General features: G+C 41.2%; 1 protein-coding gene across 5 annotated transcripts in view; it reads left to right on the top strand.

The window, feature by feature from the left end:
• The window catches only part of LOC139758727 (uncharacterized), a 139748-nt gene that overhangs the window by 33361 nt on the left and 85328 nt on the right, over nucleotides 1–21059 (top strand). For all 5 annotated transcript variants that reach the window (XM_071680430.1, XM_071680433.1, XM_071680429.1 and 2 more), the window contains one exon: nucleotides 859–1157. In XM_071680430.1, coding sequence (XP_071536531.1) covers nucleotides 859–1157 — 299 coding nt within the window. The remainder of the gene's footprint in view (nucleotides 1–858; nucleotides 1158–21059) is intronic.

Genomic DNA, 21059 nt, shown 5'->3' with positions numbered 1-21059 from the left:
AAGATTGACCAAGAGGATACATGTGTCGGAGGTGGAGGGAACGAGGAGAAGAGGGAGACCAAATTGGAGGTGGAAAGATGGAGTGAAAAAGATTTTGTGTGATCGGGGCCTGAACATGCAGGAGGGTGAAAGGAGGGCAAGGAATAGAGTGAATTGGAGCGATGTGGTATACCGGGGTTGACGTGCTGTCAGTGGATTGAATCAAGGCATGTGAAGCGTCTGGGGTAAACCATGGAAAGCTGTGTAGGTATGTATATTTGCGTGTGTGCACGTATGTATATACATTATACATGCGTATGGGGGTGGGTTGGGCCATTTCTTTCGTCTGTTTCCTTGCGCTACCTCGCAAACGCGGGAGACAGCGACCAAGCAAAAAGAAAAAAAAAAATATCACATCATATACAAAACTACGATATAATATATCTTTTACTGCATGTGATTTTAGTTTTGCCATAGGCATTAGCTTCTTTGTCTCATATGTTTCCCTGTGTTGTTATCTCTCTCCTCTACTGTAGTTTATAGCCCCCTTTTGCCATTATTTTGTGAGTATCTAAAGTGTTATTAGTTTTTGCTTGGGTAAGAACTTCCTAAAGGAAAGTGTGTACCAAAATTGATGAAAAAATACAATTTACCGTATCATTCATTGGGTATTATATAAATATTTTTAAAACTGGAGGCAATACTAGCAATTCCTCTTAACTCTCAGCAAACAACACAGTATCATCCACAAACAGGCTTGCCACTTGCAATCATACCTCACCGCCACTCTCCATCTCAGCACTCCATTTCCCTTGTTTTGCTTTCATCACTCCATCCATATATACATTAAAAAGAATTAGTAGAGCTTCCACATTTCAGGTTGAAGAAGAGATAGAACGCAGCACTTATCCAAGCTTCCTTAAGAGTGAATGTTACTTGAAGTATCTGGCAGCTGCCACACAGCATTCTGTAGGAGTTGGTATGGACTCTCCACATAGCCCATCCCCAGGCAGTCCTGGAGCAGTAGGTGGTGGGGGAGTGTTACCTACTCTGCATGAAGACTGTGAGTACGAAGGTAACACAGTGAACACACAACTGCGCCTCACTCAGGTAGCTCTGGCAGCTACAGTTAAACAGCGTGCCACAGCTGAGAGAAGAAAGCCAGAAGCTTTTGCTGGGTGAGTCTTAACCACAGGTGTTGCATTTGCTGGATCTTATTATCTTTTTCCAAGTTAGTATGTTATCTAGCTGTTAAGTTAATCTTTGTAGTCCCAAATTGTTACTTGGAGTTTTACTCCCATTGTATCATTATCAGCAAAACGATTCTCTGCATGCAAGTCATGTACTTATATCAAAGTAGCCATATTGTTGTATTTTCAGAAGTTATGTAAAGATGTTGAAACTATTTTGGAAGATTTAGGTGCACATTTAATGAAAGGCATTAGATATTAGAAACTTTCACTGGAAAATTCAAGGTGTCAGTTCAGACATCCCTACAGCCGGATGATCCTTTAGGTGACCAAGTTGGACTGAAACCTTTGTGATGTAAACTTCAATTATGTGCCAGTTAAGCCAGCCCCATTGGAGGAAATGGTGTATGATTCAGTACTAGCAGAAAACTTAGTAATATGCATTATTTGCTTCTAAAGCTTTGTCTTGAACGTAAACTTGAAGCTGTGTGATTGACCTTTAATTTTGCTTGTTGATATTTGCTATTTAAGCAGTCTGTGTATGTATTTGTATGTATATTTTGAAATGTATATCTGTGTATATGTGCGTGTGTGGGTGTTTTTGTGTATACAGGTGTATGTGGGTGGTTTGGGCCATTCCTCGTCTGTTTTCTTGTGCTACCTCACCAATGCTCGAGACAGTGGTTAGATGTAATAGTTTTTACTTTTCCAAAAGAGGGAACAGAGAAGGGGGCAAGTGAGGATTTTCTCTCTAAGGCTCTGTCGTTTGTTTTTGGCGCTACCTTTGCTGATGCGGGAAATGGCGAATATGTATAAAAAAAAAAATATATATATATATATATATATATATATATATATATCCCTGGGGATAGGGGAGAAAGAATACTTCCCACGTATTCCCTGCGTGTCGTAGAAGGCGACTAAAAGGGGAGGGAGCGGGGGGCTGGAAATCCTCCCCTCTCACTTTTTTTTTTAATTTTCCAAAAGAGGGAACAGAGAAGGGGCCCAGGTGAGGATATTCCCTTAAGGGCCCAGTCCTCTGTTCTCAACGCTACCTCGCTAATGCGGGAAATGGCGAATAGTATGAAAGAAAAGAATATATATATATATATATATATATATATATGGTGACTGAGTTTGGTAAAGTGTGTGAAAGAAGAAAGTTAAGAGTAAATGTGAATAAGAGCAAGGTTATTAGGTACAGTAGGGTTGAGGGTCAAGTCAATTGGGAGGTAAGTTTGAATGGAGAAAAACTGGAGGAAGTAAAGTGTTTTAGATATCTGGGAGTGGATCTGGCAGCGGATGGAACCATGGAAGCGGAAGTGAATTATAGGGTGGGGGAGGGGGCGAAAATCCTGGGAGCCTTGAAGAATGTGTGGAAGTCGAGAACATTATCTCGGAAAGCAAAAATGGGTATGTTTGAAGGAATAGTGGTTCCAACAATGTTGTATGGTTGCGAGGCGTGGGCTATGGATAGAGTTGTGCGCAGGAGGATGGATGTGCTGGAAATGAGATGTTTGAGGAAATGTGTGGTGTGAGGTGGTTTGATCGAGTAAGTAACGTAAGGGTAAGAGAGATGTGTGGAAATAAAAAGAGCGTGGTTGAGAGAGCAGAAGAGGGTGTTTTGAAATGGTTTGGGCACATGGAGAGAATGAGTGAGGAAAAATTGACTAAGAAGATATATGTGTCGGAGGTGGAGGGAACAAGGAGAAGTGGGAGACCAAATTGGAGGTGGAAAGATGGAGTGAAAAAGATTTTGTGTGATCGGGGCCTGAACATGCAGGAGGGTGTATGGAGGGCAAGGAATAGAATGAATTGGATCGATGTGGTATACCGGGGTTGACGTGCTGTCAGTGGATTGAATCAGGGCATGTGAAGCGTCTAGGGTAAACCATGGAAAGCTGTGTAGGTATGTATATTTGTGTGTGTGGACGTATGTATATACATGTGTATGGGGGGGGGTTGGGCCATTTCTTTCGTCTGTTTCCTTGCGCTACCTCGCAAACGCGGGAGACAGCGACAAAGCAAAAAAAACTTTTTTTTTTTTTCATACTATTCGCCATTTCCCGCATTAGCGAGGTAGCGCTAAGAACAGAGGACTGGGCCTTTGAGGGAATATCCTCACCTGGCCCCCTTCTCTGTTCCTTCTTTTGGAAAAAAAAAAAAAAAAAAACAAAAAAAAAACATATATATATATATATATATATATATATATATATATATATATATATATATATATATATATATTTTTTTTTGCTTTGTATATATATATATATATATATATATATATATATATATATATATATATATATATTTTTTTCTTTGTCGCTGTCTCCCGTGTTTGCGAGGTAGCGCAAGGAAACAGACGAAAGAAATGGCCCAACCCATCCCCATACACATGTACATACATGCGTCCACACACGCAAATATACATACCTACACAGCTTTCCATGATTTACCCCAGACGCTTCACATGCCCTGATTCAATCCACTGACAGCACGTCAACCCCGGTATACCACATCAATCCAATTCACTCTATTCCTTGCCCTCCTTTCACCCTCCTTCATGTTCAGGCCCCGATCACACAAAATCTTTTTCACTCCATCTTTCCACCTCCAATTTGGTCTCCCACTTAACCTCGTTCCCTCCACCTCCGACACATATATCCTCTTGGTCAATTTTTCCTCACTCATTCTCTCCATGTGCCCAAACCATTTCAAAACACCCTCTTCTGCTTTCTCAACCACGCTCTATTTATTTCCACACATCTCTCTTACCCTTACGTTACTTACTCGATCAGACCACCTCACACCACACATTGTCCTCAAACATCTCATTTCCAGCACATCCATCCTCCTGCGCACAACTCTATCCATAGCCCACGCCTCGCAACCATACAACATTGTTGGAACCACTATTCCTTCAAACATACCCATTTTTACTTTCTGAGATAATGTTCTCGACTTCCACACATTCTTCAAGGCTCCCAGAATTTTCGCCCCCTCCCCCACCTTATGATCCACTTCCGCTTCCATGGTTCCATCCGCTGCCAGATCCACTCCCAGATATCTAAAACACTTTACTTCCTCCAGTTTTTCTCCATTCAAACTTACCTCCCAATTGACTTGACCCTCAACCCTACTGTACCTAATAACCTTGCTCTTATTCACATTTACTCTTAACTTTCTTCTTTCACACACTTTACCAAACTCAGTCACCAGCTTCTGCAGTTTCTCACATGAATCAGCCACCAGCGCTGTATCATCAGCGAACAACAACTGACTCACTTCCCAAGCTCTCTCATCACCAACAGACTTCATACTTGCCCCTCTTTCCAAAATTCTTGCATTCACCTCCCTAACAACCCCATCCATAAACAAATTAAACAACCATGGAGACATCACACACCCCTGCTGCAAACCTACATTCACTGAGAACCAATCACTTTCCTCTCTTCCTACACGTACACATGCCTTACATCCTCGATAAAAACTTTTCACTGCTTCTAACAACTTGCCTCCCACACCATGTATTCTTAATACCTTCGACAGAGCATCACTATCAACTCTATCATATGCCTTCTCCTGATCCATAAATGCTACATACAAATCCATTTGCTTTTCTAAGTATTTCTCACATACATTCTTCAAAGCAAACTCCTGATCCTCACATCCTCTACCACTTCTGAAACCACACTGCTCTTCCTCAATCTGATGCTCTGTACATGCCTTCACCCTCTCAATCAATACCCTCCCATATAATTTACCAGGAATACTCAACAAACTTATACCTCTGTAATTTAAGCACTCACTCTTATCCCCTTTGCCTTTGTACAATGGCACTATGCACGCATTCCGCCAATCCTCAGGCACCTCACCATGAGTCATTTTTTTTTTTTTTTTTTTTCTTTTTTTTTTTTATACTTTGTCGCTGTCTCCCGCGTTTGCGAGGTAGCGCAAGGAAACAGACGAAAGAAATGGCCCAACCCCCCCATACACATGTACATACACACGTCCACACACGCAAATATACATACCTACACAGCTTTCCATGGTTTACCCGGGACGCTTCACATGCCTTGATTCAATCCACTGACAGCACGTCAACCCCTGTATACCACATCGCTCCAATTCACTCTATTCCTTGCCCTCCTTTCACCCTCCTGCATGTTCAGGCCCCGATCACACAAAATCCTTTTCACTCCATCTTTCCACCTCCAATTTGGTCTCCCTCTTCTTCTCGTTCCCTCCACCTCCGACATATATATCCTCTTGGTCAATCTTTCCTCACTCATTCTCTCCATGTGCCCAAACCATTTCAAAACACCCTCTTCTGCTCTCTCAACCACGCTCTTTTTATTTCCACACATCTCTCTTACCCTTACGTTACTTACTCGATCAAACCACCTCGCACCACACATTGTCCTCAAACATCTCATTTCCAGCACATCCATCCTCCTGCGCACAACTCTATCCATAGCCCACGCCTCGCAACCATACAACATTGTTGGAACTACTATGTATGAGTCATACATACATTAAATAACCTTACCAACCAGTCAATAATACAGTCACCCCCTTTTTTAATAAATTCCTCTGCAATACCATCCAAACCTGCTGCCTTGCCGGCTTTCATCTTCCGCAAAGCTTTTACTACCTCTTCTCTGTTTACCAAATCATTTTCCCTAACCCTCTCACTTTTCACACCACCTCGACCAAAACACCCTATATCTGCCACTCTATCATCAAACACATTCAACAAACCTTCAAAATACTCACTCCATCTCCTCACATCACCACTACTTGTTATCACCTCCCCATTTGCGCCCTTCACTGAAGTTCCCATTTGCTCCCTTGTCTTACGCACTTTATTTACCTCCTTCCAGAACATCTTTTTATTCTCCCTAAAATTTAATGATACTCTCTCACCCCAACTCTCATTTGCCCTCTTTTTCACCTCTTGCACCTTTCTCTTGACATCCTGTCTCTTTCTTTTATACATCTCCCACTCAATTGCATTTTTTCCCTGCAAAAATCGTCCAAATGCCTCTCTCTTCTCTTTCACTAATAATCTTACCTCTTCATCCCACCACACACTACCCTTTCTAATCAACCCACCTCCCACTCTTCTCATGCCACAAGCATCTTTTGCGCAATCCATCACTGATTCCTTAAATACATCCCATTCCTCCCCCACTCCCCTTACTTCCATTGTTCTCACCTTTTTCCATTCTGTACTCAGTCTCTCCTGGTACTTCCTCACACAAGTCTCCTTCCCAAGCTCACTTACTCTCACCACCCTCTTCACCCCAACATTCACTCTTCTTTTCTGGAAACCCATACAAATCTTCACCTTAGCCTCCACAAGATAATGATCAGACATCCCTCCAGTTGCACCTCTCAGCACATTAACATCCAAAAGTCTCTCTTTCACGCGCCTGTCAATTAACACGTAATCCAATAACGCTCTCTGGCCATCTCTCCTACTTACATACGTACACTTATGTATATCTCGCTTTTTAAACCAGGTATTCCCAATCACCAGTCCTTTTTCAGCACATAAATCTACAAACTCTTCACCATTTCCATTTACAACACTGAACACCCCATGTATACCAATTATTCCCTCAACTGCCACATTACTCACCTTTGCATTCAAATCACTCATCACTATAACCTGGTCTCTTGCATCAAACCCACTAACACACTCATTCAGCTGCTCCAAATACACTTGCCTCTCATGATCTTTCTTACTCATGCCCAGTGCATATGCACCATCTAATCACCCATCTCTTCCATAAGACTTTCAGCTTTTACCATTTATAATCGAGAATTTTACTTTCTTTTACATTTTATCACATATGCACAACTCCTGTTAAGGAGTACTGATACTCCTTCACCTTGCTCTTGTACTCTCACTAACCGCTGTCTTACTCCCAAGGACATTCCCAAAACACTCTTCCCTTTACCCTTGAGCTTTGTTTCACTCAGAGCCAAAAACATCCAGGTTCTTTCTTCAAACATTACTAAGTATCTCTCCTTTTTTCACTTATTGGTTCATCACTACACATTTAGACACCCTAATATGAGCCTTCGAGGAGGTGGAGCACTCCTGCGTGACTCCTTCTCTGTTTTCCCATTTAGGAAGTAAAAAAAAAATACAGGAGGGAGGATTTCTGGCCCTCCGCTCCCGTCCCTTAGTCGCTTCTATATTATATATATTATATTATATATATATATATATTATATTATTATATATATATATATATATATATATATATATTATTTATTATTTATTTATTTTGCTGTTGCTCGCTGGTCTCCCGCGGTTTGCGATGGTAGGCAAGGGAAACTGACGAAAGAAATGGCCCAACCCGCCCCCATAAACATGTACACCCAAAACACACGCCCACACATTGCAATTATACATACCCGTACATCTCAATGTACACATTATATACACACACAGACAATACATATATACACCGTGCACACAGTTCCACTGTTGCCTTGTATTCACTTCCCATCCGCCACCTCGCCACACATGGAATACACATCCCCTCCCCCTCAACTTTTTTGTGTGCAAATGGTGGCGCTAGGGAAAAGACAACAAAGGCCCCATTCATGCCCACTCAGTCCCTAGACTGTCATGCATTAATGCCAATAACCAGCTCCCTTCCACATCCAGGGCCCCACACAACTTTCATGGTTACCCCAGACGCTTACATGCCTGATTCAATCATTGAACAGCATGTCGACCTGGTACTTGACAACATCGATCCATTTCCACTCTATACCTTCATGCCTTTCACCCTCCTTCATGTTCAGGCCCCGATCACTCAAAATCTTTTTCACTCCATCTTTCAACCACCATTTGGTCTCCCATTCTCCCGTTCCTCCACCTACGACTCATTTATCTTTGGTTCAATCTTTCCTCACGCTTTCTCTCCATGTGACCAAAACCATTTACAAAAACCCCCCTCTTCATGCTCTTCTCAACAGCTCGTTATCATAACATTTGCATATGTATGGATGGGCCATTCTTCCTCTGTTCATGGCACAACTCCTAAAGTGGGGATGTATGTTTTGAAGGAATAGTGGTTCCAACAATGTGTATGGTTGCGAAGGTCGTGGGTATGGAATAGAGTTGTGTGCAGGATAATGGATGTGTGGAAATGAGATGTTTGAGGAAATGTGTGGTGTGAGGTGGTTTGATCGAGTAAGTAACGTAAGGGTAAGAGAGATGTGTGGAAATAAAAAGAGCGTGGTTGAGAGAGCAGAAGAGGGTGTTTTGAAATGGTTTGGGCACATGGAGAGAATGAGTGAGGAAAAATTGACTAAGAAGATATATGTGTCGGAGGTGGAGGGAACAAGGAGAAGTGGGAGACCAAATTGGAGGTGGAAAGATGGAGTGAAAAAGATTTTGTGTGATCGGGACCTGAACATGCAGGAGGGTGTATGGAGGGCAAGGAATAGAATGAATTGGATCGATGTGGTATACCGGGGTTGACGTGCTGTCAGTGGATTGAATCAGGGCATGTGAAGCGTCTAGGGTAAACCATGGAAAGCTGTGTAGGTATGTATATTTGTGTGTGTGGACGTATGTATATACATGTGTATGGGGGGGGGTTGGGCCATTTCTTTCGTCTGTTTCCTTGCGCTACCTCGCAAACGCGGGAGACAGCGACAAAGCAAAAAAAACTTTTTTTTTTTCATACTATTCGCCATTTCCCGCATTAGCGAGGTAGCGCTAAGAACAGAGGACTGGGCCTTTGAGGGAATATCCTCACCTGGCCCCCTTCTCTGTTCCTTCTTTTGGAAAAAAAAAAAAAAAAAAAAAAAAAAAAAACATATATATATATATATATATATATATATATATATATATATATATATATATATATATATTTTTTTTTTGCTTTGTATATATATATATATATATATATATATATATATATATATATATATATATATATTTTTTTCTTTGTCGCTGTCTCCCGTGTTTGCGAGGTAGCGCAAGGAAACAGACGAAAGAAATGGCCCAACCCATCCCCATACACATGTACATACATGCGTCCACACACGCAAATATACATACCTACACAGCTTTCCATGATTTACCCCAGACGCTTCACATGCCCTGATTCAATCCACTGACAGCACGTCAACCCCGGTATACCACATCAATCCAATTCACTCTATTCCTTGCCCTCCTTTCACCCTCCTTCATGTTCAGGCCCCGATCACACAAAATCTTTTTCACTCCATCTTTCCACCTCCAATTTGGTCTCCCACTTAACCTCGTTCCCTCCACCTCCGACACATATATCCTCTTGGTCAATTTTTCCTCACTCATTCTCTCCATGTGCCCAAACCATTTCAAAACACCCTCTTCTGCTTTCTCAACCACGCTCTATTTATTTCCACACATCTCTCTTACCCTTACGTTACTTACTCGATCAGACCACCTCACACCACACATTGTCCTCAAACATCTCATTTCCAGCACATCCATCCTCCTGCGCACAACTCTATCCATAGCCCACGCCTCGCAACCATACAACATTGTTGGAACCACTATTCCTTCAAACATACCCATTTTTACTTTCTGAGATAATGTTCTCGACTTCCACACATTCTTCAAGGCTCCCAGAATTTTCGCCCCCTCCCCCACCTTATGATCCACTTCCGCTTCCATGGTTCCATCCGCTGCCAGATCCACTCCCAGATATCTAAAACACTTTACTTCCTCCAGTTTTTCTCCATTCAAACTTACCTCCCAATTGACTTGACCCTCAACCCTACTGTACCTAATAACCTTGCTCTTATTCACATTTACTCTTAACTTTCTTCTTTCACACACTTTACCAAACTCAGTCACCAGCTTCTGCAGTTTCTCACATGAATCAGCCACCAGCGCTGTATCATCAGCGAACAACAACTGACTCACTTCCCAAGCTCTCTCATCACCAGCAGACTTCATACTTGCCCCTCTTTCCAAAATTCTTGCATTCACCTCCCTAACAACCCCATCCATAAACAAATTAAACAACCATGGAGACATCACACACCCCTGCTGCAAACCTACATTCACTGAGAACCAATCACTTTCCTCTCTTCCTACACGTACACATGCCTTACATCCTCGATAAAAACTTTTCACTGCTTCTAACAACTTGCCTCCCACACCATGTATTCTTAATACCTTCGACAGAGCATCACTATCAACTCTATCATATGCCTTCTCCTGATCCATAAATGCTACATACAAATCCATTTGCTTTTCTAAGTATTTCTCACATACATTCTTCAAAGCAAACTCCTGATCCTCACATCCTCTACCACTTCTGAAACCACACTGCTCTTCCTCAATCTGATGCTCTGTACATGCCTTCACCCTCTCAATCAATACCCTCCCATATAATTTACCAGGAATACTCAACAAACTTATACCTCTGTAATTTAAGCACTCACTCTTATCCCCTTTGCCTTTGTACAATGGCACTATGCACGCATTCCGCCAATCCTCAGGCACCTCACCATGAGTCATTTTTTTTTTTTTTTTTTTTCTTTTTTTTTTTTATACTTTGTCGCTGTCTCCCGCGTTTGCGAGGTAGCGCAAGGAAACAGACGAAAGAAATGGCCCAACCCCCCCATACACATGTACATACACACGTCCACACACGCAAATATACATACCTACACAGCTTTCCATGGTTTACCCGGGACGCTTCACATGCCTTGATTCAATCCACTGACAGCACGTCAACCCCTGTATACCACATCGCTCCAATTCACTCTATTCCTTGCCCTCCTTTCACCCTCCTGCATGTTCAGGCCCCGATCACACAAAATCCTTTTCACTCCATCTTTCCACCTCCAATTTGGTCTCCCTCTTCTTCTCGTTCCCTCCACCTCCGACATATATATCCTCTTGGTCAATCTTTCCTCACTCATTCTCTCCATGTGCCCAAACCATTTCAAAACACCCTCTTCTGCTCTCTCAACCACGCTCTTTTTATTTCCACACATCTCTCTTACCCTTACGTTACTTACTCGATCAAACCACCTCGCACCACACATTGTCCTCAAACATCTCATTTCCAGCACATCCATCCTCCTGCGCACAACTCTATCCATAGCCCACGCCTCGCAACCATACAACATTGTTGGAACTACTATGTATGAGTCATACATACATTAAATAACCTTACCAACCAGTCAATAATACAGTCACCCCCTTTTTTAATAAATTCCTCTGCAATACCATCCAAACCTGCTGCCTTGCCGGCTTTCATCTTCCGCAAAGCTTTTACTACCTCTTCTCTGTTTACCAAATCATTTTCCCTAACCCTCTCACTTTTCACACCACCTCGACCAAAACACCCTATATCTGCCACTCTATCATCAAACACATTCAACAAACCTTCAAAATACTCACTCCATCTCCTCACATCACCACTACTTGTTATCACCTCCCCATTTGCGCCCTTCACTGAAGTTCCCATTTGCTCCCTTGTCTTACGCACTTTATTTACCTCCTTCCAGAACATCTTTTTATTCTCCCTAAAATTTAATGATACTCTCTCACCCCAACTCTCATTTGCCCTCTTTTTCACCTCTTGCACCTTTCTCTTGACATCCTGTCTCTTTCTTTTATACATCTCCCACTCAATTGCATTTTTTCCCTGCAAAAATCGTCCAAATGCCTCTCTCTTCTCTTTCACTAATAATCTTACCTCTTCATCCCACCACACACTACCCTTTCTAATCAACCCACCTCCCACTCTTCTCATGCCACAAGCATCTTTTGCGCAATCCATCACTGATTCCTTAAATACATCCCATTCCTCCCCCACTCCCCTTACTTCCATTGTTCTCACCTTTTTCCATTCTGTACTCAGTCTCTCCTGGTACTTCCTCACACAAGTCTCCTTCCCAAGCTCACTTACTCTCACCACCCTCTTCACCCCAACATTCACTCTTCTTTTCTGGAAACCCATACAAATCTTCACCTTAGCCTCCACAAGATAATGATCAGACATCCCTCCAGTTGCACCTCTCAGCACATTAACATCCAAAAGTCTCTCTTTCACGCGCCTGTCAATTAACACGTAATCCAATAACGCTCTCTGGCCATCTCTCCTACTTACATACGTACACTTATGTATATCTCGCTTTTTAAACCAGGTATTCCCAATCACCAGTCCTTTTTCAGCACATAAATCTACAAACTCTTCACCATTTCCATTTACAACACTGAACACCCCATGTATACCAATTATTCCCTCAACTGCCACATTACTCACCTTTGCATTCAAATCACTCATCACTATAACCTGGTCTCTTGCATCAAAACCACTAACACACTCATTCAGCTGCTCCCAAAACACTTGCCTCTCATGATCTTTCTTCTCATGCCCAGGTGCATATGCACCAATAATCACCCATCTCTCTCCATCAACTTTCAGCTTTACCCATATTAATCGAGAATTTACTTTCTTACATTCTATCACATACTGCCACAACTCCTGTTACAGGAGTACTGCTACTCCTTCCCTTGCTCTTGTCCTCTCACTAACCGCTGACTTTACTCCCAAGACATTCCCAAACCACTCTTCCCCTTTACCCTTGAGCTTTGTTTCACTCAGAGCCAAAACATCCAGGTTCCTTTCTTCAAACATACTACCTATCTCTCCTTTTTTCACATCTTGGTTACATCCACACACATTTAGACACCCCAATCTGAGCCTTCGAGGAGGATGAGCACTCCCTGCGTGACTCCTTCTTCTGTTTCCCATTTTAGAAAGTTAAAAAAAAATACAAGGAGGGGAGGATTTCTGGCCCTCCGCTCCCGTCCCCTCTAGTCGCCTTCTATATATATATATATATATATATATATATATATATATATATATATATATATATATATATATATATATTATTTATTTATTTATTTATTTTGCTTTGTCGCTGTCTCCCGCGTTTGCGAGGTAGCGCAAGGAAACAGACGAAAGAAATGGCCCAACCCGCCCCCATAAACAATGTACACACACACGCCCACACATGCAAATATACATACCCATACATCTCAATGTACACATATATATACACACACAGACACATACATATATACACGTGCACACAGTTCACACTGTCTGCCTTTATTCATTCCCATCGCCACCTCGCCACACATGGAATAACATCCCCCTCCCCCCTCATGTGTGCAAGGTAGCGCTAGGAAAAGACAACAAAGGCCCCATTCATTCACACTCAGTCCCTAGCTGTCATGCAATAATGCCCAAAACCACAGCTCCCTTTCCACATCCAGGCCCCACACAACTTTCCATGGTTTACCCCAGACGCTTTACATGCCCTGATTCAATCCATTGACAGCATGTCGACCCTGGTATACCACATCGATCCAATTCACTCTATACCTTGCCTGCCTTTCACCCTCCTTCATGTTCAGGCCCCGATCACTCAAAATCTTTTTCACTCCATCTTTCCACCTCCAATTTGGTCTCCCACTTCTCCTCGTTCCCTCCACCTCCGACACATATATTCTCTTGGTCAATCTTTCCTCACTCATTCTCTCCATGTGACCAAACCATTTCAAAACACCCTCTTCTGCTCTCTCAACCACGCTCTTTATATACATGTGCATATGAATGGATGGGCCATTCTTCCTCTGTTTCCTGGCACTACCTCCTAAAGTGGGAGTATGTTTGAAGGAATAGTGGTTCCAACAATGTTGTATGGTTGCGAGGTCTGGGCTATGGATAGAGTTGTGTGCAGGATAATGGATGTGCTGGAAATGAGATGTTTGAGGACAATATGTGGTGTGAGGTGGTTTGATCGAGTAAGTAATCATAGGGTAAGAGAGACAAAGAAAAAAATATATATATATATATATATATATATATATATATATATATACAGTACAGAAGGGTTGAGGGTCAATTCAATTGGGAGGTGAGTTTGAATGGAGAAAAACTGGAGGAAGTGAAGTGTTTTAGATATCTGGGAGTGGATCTGGCAGCGGATGGAACCATGGAAGCGGAAGTGGATCATAGGGTGGGGGAGGGGGCGAAAATTCTGGGAGCCTTGAAGAATGTGTGGAAGTCGAGAACATTATCTCGGAAAGCAAAAATGGGTATGTTTGAAGGAATAGTGGTTCCAACAATGTTGTATGGTTGCGAGGCGTGGACTATGGATAGAGTTGTGCGCAGGAGGATGGATGTGCTGGAAATGAGATGTTTGAGGACAATGTGTGGTATGAGGTGGTTTGATCGAGTAAGTAACGTAAAGGTAAGAGAGATGTGTGGAAATAAAAAGAGCGTGGTTGAGAGAGCAGAAGAGGGTGTTTTGAAATGGTTTGGTCACATGGAGAGAATGAGTGAGGAAATATTGACCAAGAGGATATATGTGTCGGAGGTGGAGGGAACGAGGAGAAGAGGGAGACCAAATTGGAGGTGGAAAGATGGAGTGAAAAAGATTTTGTGTGATCGGGGCCTGAACATGCAGGAGGGTGAAAGGAGGGCAAAGAATAGAGTGAATTGGAGCAATGTGGTGTACCGGGGTTGACGTGCTGTCAGTGGATTGAATCAAGGCATGTGTATGGGGGTGGGTTGGGCCATTTCTTTCGTCTGTTTCCTTGCGCTACCTCGCAAACGCGGGAGACAGCGACAAAGCAAAAAAAAAAAGAAAGAAAATATACATATATATATTCATTCAAACTCACCTCCCAATTGACTTGACCCTCAACCCTACTGTACCTAATAACCTTGCTCTTATTCACATATACTCTTAACTTTCTTCTTTCACTCACTTTACCAAACTCAGTCACCAGCTTCTGCAGTTTCTCACATGAATCAGCCACCAGCGCTGTATCATCAGCGAACAACAACTGACTCACTTCCCAAGCTCTCTCATCCCCAACAGACTTCATACTTGCCCCTCTTTCCAAAACTCTTGCATTCACCTCCATAACAACCCCATCCATAAACAAATTAAACAACCATGGAGACATCACACACCCCTGCCGCAAACCTACATTCACTGAGAACCAATCACTTTCCTCTCTTCCTACACGTACACATGCCTTACATCCTCAATAAAAACTTTTCACTGCTTGTAACAACTTGCCTCCCACACCATATATTCTTAATACCTTCCACAGAGCATCTCTATCAACTCTATCATATGCCTTCTCCAGATCCATAAATGCTACATACAAATCTGGCAGCGGATGGAACCATGGAAGCGGAAGTGGATCATAGGGTGGGGGAGGGGGCGAAAATTCTGGGAGCCTTGAAGAATGTGTGGAAGTCGAGAACATTATCTCGGAAAGCAAAAATGGGTATGTTTGAAGGAATAGTGGTTCCAACAATGTTGTATGGTTGCGAGGCGTGGGCTATGGATAGAGTTGTGCGCAGGAGGATGGATGTGCTGGAAATGAGATGTTTGAGGACAATGTGTGGTGTGAGGTGGTTTGATCGAGTAAGTAACGTTAGGGTAAGAGAGATGTGTGGAAATAAAAAGAGAGTGGTTGAGAGAGCAGAAGAGGGTGTTTTGAAATGGTTTGGGCACATGGAGAGAATGAGTGAGGAAAGATTGACCAAGAGGATATATGTGTCGGAGGTGGAGGGAACGAGGAGAAGAGGGAGACCAAATTGGAGGTGGAAAGATGGAGTGAAAAAGATTTTGTGTGATCGGGGCCTGAACATGCAGGAGGGTGAAAGGAGGGCAAGGAATAGAGTGAATTGGAGCGATGTGGCATACCGGGGTTGACGTGCTGTCAGTGGATTGAATCGGGGCATATGAAGCGTCTGGGGTAAACCATGGAAAGCTGTGTAGGTATGTATATTTGCGTGTGTGGACGTATGTATATACATGTGTATGGGGGTGGGTTGGGCCATTTCTTTCGTCTGTTTCCTTGCACTACCTCGCAAACGCGGGAGACAGCGACAAAGCAAAAAAAAAAAAAAAAGAAAAAAATATATATAAAGCCCATACATGCACATATACATACATATAGATATCAACATAAACACATATACACATACACAGACATATACATATATACACCTGATCCACACATCCCCTACCACTTGTGAAACCACACTGCTCTTCCCCAGTCTGATGCTCTGTACATGCCTTCACCCTCTCAATCAATACCCTCCCTTTATTTATAAATTCCACTGCAATACCCCCCTTTATTTATAAATTCCACTGCAGTACCATCGAAACCCACTGCCTTGCTGGATTTCATCTTCCTTAAAGCTTTCACTACCTCTTCTCTCTTAACCAAACCATTCTATCTGACCCTCTCTCTCTTTGCACACCACCCTGACCAAAACACTATATATGCCACTTTGTCCTCAAACTCACTCAACAAACCTTCAAAATACTCACTCCATCTCCTTCTCACTTCATCACTACCTGTTATTACCTCCCCACTTTCCCCTTTCACCGATGTTCCCATTTGTTCTCTTTTCTTACACACGTTATTGACCTCCTTCCAAAACATCTTTTTATTCTTCCTAAAATTTAATGATACTCTCTCACCCCAACATTCATTTGCTCTTTTTTTTCACCTCTTGCACCTTTCTCTTGACCTCCTGCTTTCTTTTATACATCTCCAAGTCATTTGCATTATTTCCCTACAAGTATGTCCAAACGCCTCTCTTTTCTCTTTCACTGACAACCTACTTCTTCATCCCGTCTCTTACCACCCTTTTTAATCTGCCCATCTCCCACCTTTCTCCTGCCTCTTGCATCTTTTGCACAAGCCATCACTGTTTTCCTAATTATATCCCATTCTTCACCCACTCCCCTTGCATCATTTACTCTTACCTTTTGCCATTGTACACCCAATCTCTCATGGTACTTCCTCACACAAGTCTTCTTTCCGAGCTCACTTACTCTCACCACTCTCTTCTCCCCAATATTCTCTCTTCTTTTCTGAAAACCCCTACAAACATTCACCTTCACTTCCACTGGATAGTGATCAGACATCCCTCCAGCTGCCCCTCTCAGAACATTGATATCCAAAAGTCTTTCTTTTACATACCTGTCAGTTTACATGTAATCCAATAATGCCCTGTGACCATCTCTCGTACTCACATACATATACTTATGTATATCTCTCTTTTTAAACCAGGTATTCCCGATCACCAGTCTTTTTTCAGGATACAGATCCACAAGCTCTTCACCATTTCCATTTATAACATTGAACACCCCATGTTCACTAATTATACCCTCAACTGCCACATTACTCATGAAAATCACCCATCACTATAACCTGGTCTCGTGCATCAAAGCTGCTAATACACTCACTCAGCTGCTTCCTAAACACTTGCCCCTCAGGATCTTTCTTCTCATGACTAGATGCATAGCCGCCAATAAATGCCCATCTCTCTCCATCCATTGCTCTTCTTTGGCAGTTCATACAGTTTTATTTAACATGTAATTTTTCTAGACATGTGCACCACATGTTTTGAGGAGACAATCCAGCTTATCAGGTGCCAGTATGTAACAAAGTTGTTTAAATCCCAACATCTCACTTGGTTCCTGCCATGTGTGTTTATGAGTGGACTGGTCTTTCTTCATCTGTTTCCTGGTGCTAATGTGGGAAACACCGATCAAGTATGATGATGATAATAATAGTATGATGTAAGTTAGATTTTTTTTTACTTAGAATATTTCAGATGAATTGCATATTATTAGGTTTAATAGTTTCTTTTATTATCACTGAAAATATGATATTAAACAGGTGAGCAAGTAGTCCATTGTAGGTGTTTCTGCTAAACAGAAACGTGAATGTTACCTGTTTATCTCATCCTTATTCATACAGAGGATATCTCTCAAAAGAAAAAACTTCTGGTGAAGTGTTGTAAATATATAGGGAATGTCTCTCAAATGAAAATTATTGTAGGTGAAATGTTATAGATATGTAGGTGATGTCAAGGTGAAATTTACTTGTAAATATGTAGGGGATATCTCTGAAAAGAATATTACTGCTAGTGAAATGTAAATATTTAGATAGTGTCTCTACAAAGAAAATTATGACAGGTGTGATGTATACGTGTAAGGGATGTCTCTTTAAATAAAATTACATCAGGTGAAATGTTGTAAATATGTAGGGAATGTCTTTCAGAAAATAACTGCAGGTGAAATACTGTAAATACGTAGGGATGTCTTTCAAAAGAAAATTACTTCAGGTGAAATGTAAATAGATTTTGTTTTACATTTGATATAATGGTACAAATAGGGGACTCAGTCTTGTGAGATATCGTATGTGCCCAATTTACTCTTAGAAATTTATCTCTCATCATAATGAATTCATGTAATGTCATTCATCATGAGCCAGGTCACAAGGTTTCTTGATGAGAGAGGTTCAACATGTATATGACCTATCTTCTTATGGATTCATCAGACTCCCTTATATTATCCCCAGTTGTTGATGAATGACTAAATTATGTGTGATGAATGTCTTACATCACAATATGTCTTGTTTTCATCATTCATTGGGAATGTGATAATATCTCCATTCTTTTCATAGCAGTTTGAATATTCAAAGCTTGGGTATGGATAAAATTTCACACTGTCTCCTCACCCTCTTTATTGGTACACTTTTGTTGGATAAGTATGTTCTGACTCCAACAAGGGAGCTTGACATGAATTCAGATGCCTTCATCTGATGGTGGTAGGATTAAAAAATGGGAAAGTCAACGTATTTTGTGAAGGAACTAACTTCCAGTGTTCAAGTGTTTATAGTAGTTTTAGGGGTGTTTGTATTCTTGTGTTTATTTTGTATGATTATTGAAACAATGTCTCGGGAAGACAGGAAGATATAACTTTGAGCTCATCCCTTTTGTTATTAGAAAAGCAAAGTGTTTGTCCAAAGTGTTTTTAAGGAAGATGTTTAAAATTGATTTGATATTTTCTTGCTTGTGCTTAGTTCATCAACATCCATAAGTTTTATTTGTGTTAAGTGTTGAGCACGGGAAGGTAAGGGTGATGGACTGTTCTGAGGAAAATGAAGGGCAGACAGATTGTATGTATTCATTTATTTATTATACTTAGTCGCCATCTCCTGCGTTAGTGAGGTAGCACAAGGAAACAGACAAAAGAATGGCCTAACCCACCCAAATACACATGTATATATGTAAACACCCACACACGCATATATACATACCTTTACATTTCAACATATACATACATATACATACACAGGCATATACTTGTCTACACATGTACATATTCATACTTGCTGCCCTCATCCATTTCTGTCGTGACAAGGAGATTGTATGTATTCATAAGAATAAGTTGTTTGTGATCTGCAGTGGATGACATTAAGAGTGGGATCTGTGTAGTACAAGAAGAATCAGCATGGGTATGAAATGCATTTCATGAAGTTAAAGTTCAAGGAGAGTGTAGAAAACATGAATTTGGTGTATGGGAGTCTATGCAACATTAATAACATTGAATGTAATTGTTTAAAGTTAGCTTTTTCTGAAGATTGTGTTGTTTACAGTAGTGGCATTTTTCTGTCCATCATATTACCTACTTTTTGATTTATGTATTTATTTGTTATTTTTTTGTGTCCAGCTATTTAATGAAATTTTATATGTGCTATTGCTTACTTTTCTGCACCACATGTCTATAATTTTTTCCTATTATTTTGATTTTTTCTGGTTACTTTTGATATTTCCTGTAATTGATATGCAAGGAAAGAGCCATTTGTTTTGATTGATCTGTCATTAACTTATAATGGACCATTTTAACTTGGAAACTTAAACACCTAATTCAAGTGGTTCAAAAACTGCAGGAGACATAGGTAGCTGGGCTAGAGTTCTGACTGCACCACAGACAAGTAGGTATAACTCATTTATCCCTTACTCTATGGATTAGATGCATCCTTAAAAAGCTGTGTTTGCTGTGAATCTACATTTATATGGAAACTCATTTGCCCATAAACTCCCATTACATAATACAATAAGAGATGCATCAGCAGGAAGATTTCAACCCCAAGACATTGTAATTACAAACTTAATGCTGAAAATTGTTTTAATCGCATATGATATACTTGTGATGATTTTTTTCATACTTGTTTTTTGTTTTCTGCATTAACAAAGTAGCACCACTTACAATCTAAGTAGCTGTCATGTATAATGTATGGAAGCCAGGCCTCACAGATCTTTCCATGATTTCCTCTGATTGTTTCATATTCCTTAGTTCAGCCTGTTGTTCAGCATATCATCCCCTGTCTACCACATCACTTCGATTTGCTCTCTCCCTTTCACACTTCATACCTTCTTGGATATTCAGGTTTGGTTTTGATAGGTAGTAGTTGGTAGGCAGCAATGAGCATGGAGTTATGTTAGATGTTACCAGTAGCACCCACCTGAATATTGGGAGGGTAAGTGACAGCTGCATAGTTAGCTAGCACTTCAGTGGTTGTCAAGTTGCATTCCTCTAATCCAGGTAACTGTCTTTTCTTTTTGCCTCACTTACACATGGACTACTGGCATTATGTCCATAAATATACAGTTTCTCTTTGTCATTCATAATGACACTTGATAACGCTTTACTTACTCAGCTCATTCTTCATAAATGTAGAATTTCCTATGGTGAGCATCATGTGCTAGACCTGCCTTTTGGCAAAATGGTTGGAGTAGTAGGTAGAAGTAGTAGATAGGAATATTTAGGCCAGAGCATTTGATAGAAACAATAGGTAGAAGTAGTAGGCAGAAACCTTAGGAAGAAGTTTTCAGTAGGAACATTAGGTAGGAGCCTCTGTAAACACTGTTCTAGAGTTGCCCTCTCTGAGTAGTCTGTTAAGGATAAGGCACTAAAGGCTAAGAAGCAGCACTAGAGTTCACT

Source organism: Panulirus ornatus, chromosome 31 (assembly GCF_036320965.1).
Source record: "Panulirus ornatus isolate Po-2019 chromosome 31, ASM3632096v1, whole genome shotgun sequence".
NCBI classification, from domain to species: Eukaryota; Metazoa; Arthropoda; class Malacostraca; order Decapoda; family Palinuridae; genus Panulirus; species Panulirus ornatus.
Note: the sequence above shows the minus strand (reverse complement) of the source record. Positions and strands in the feature narration are given on the sequence as shown.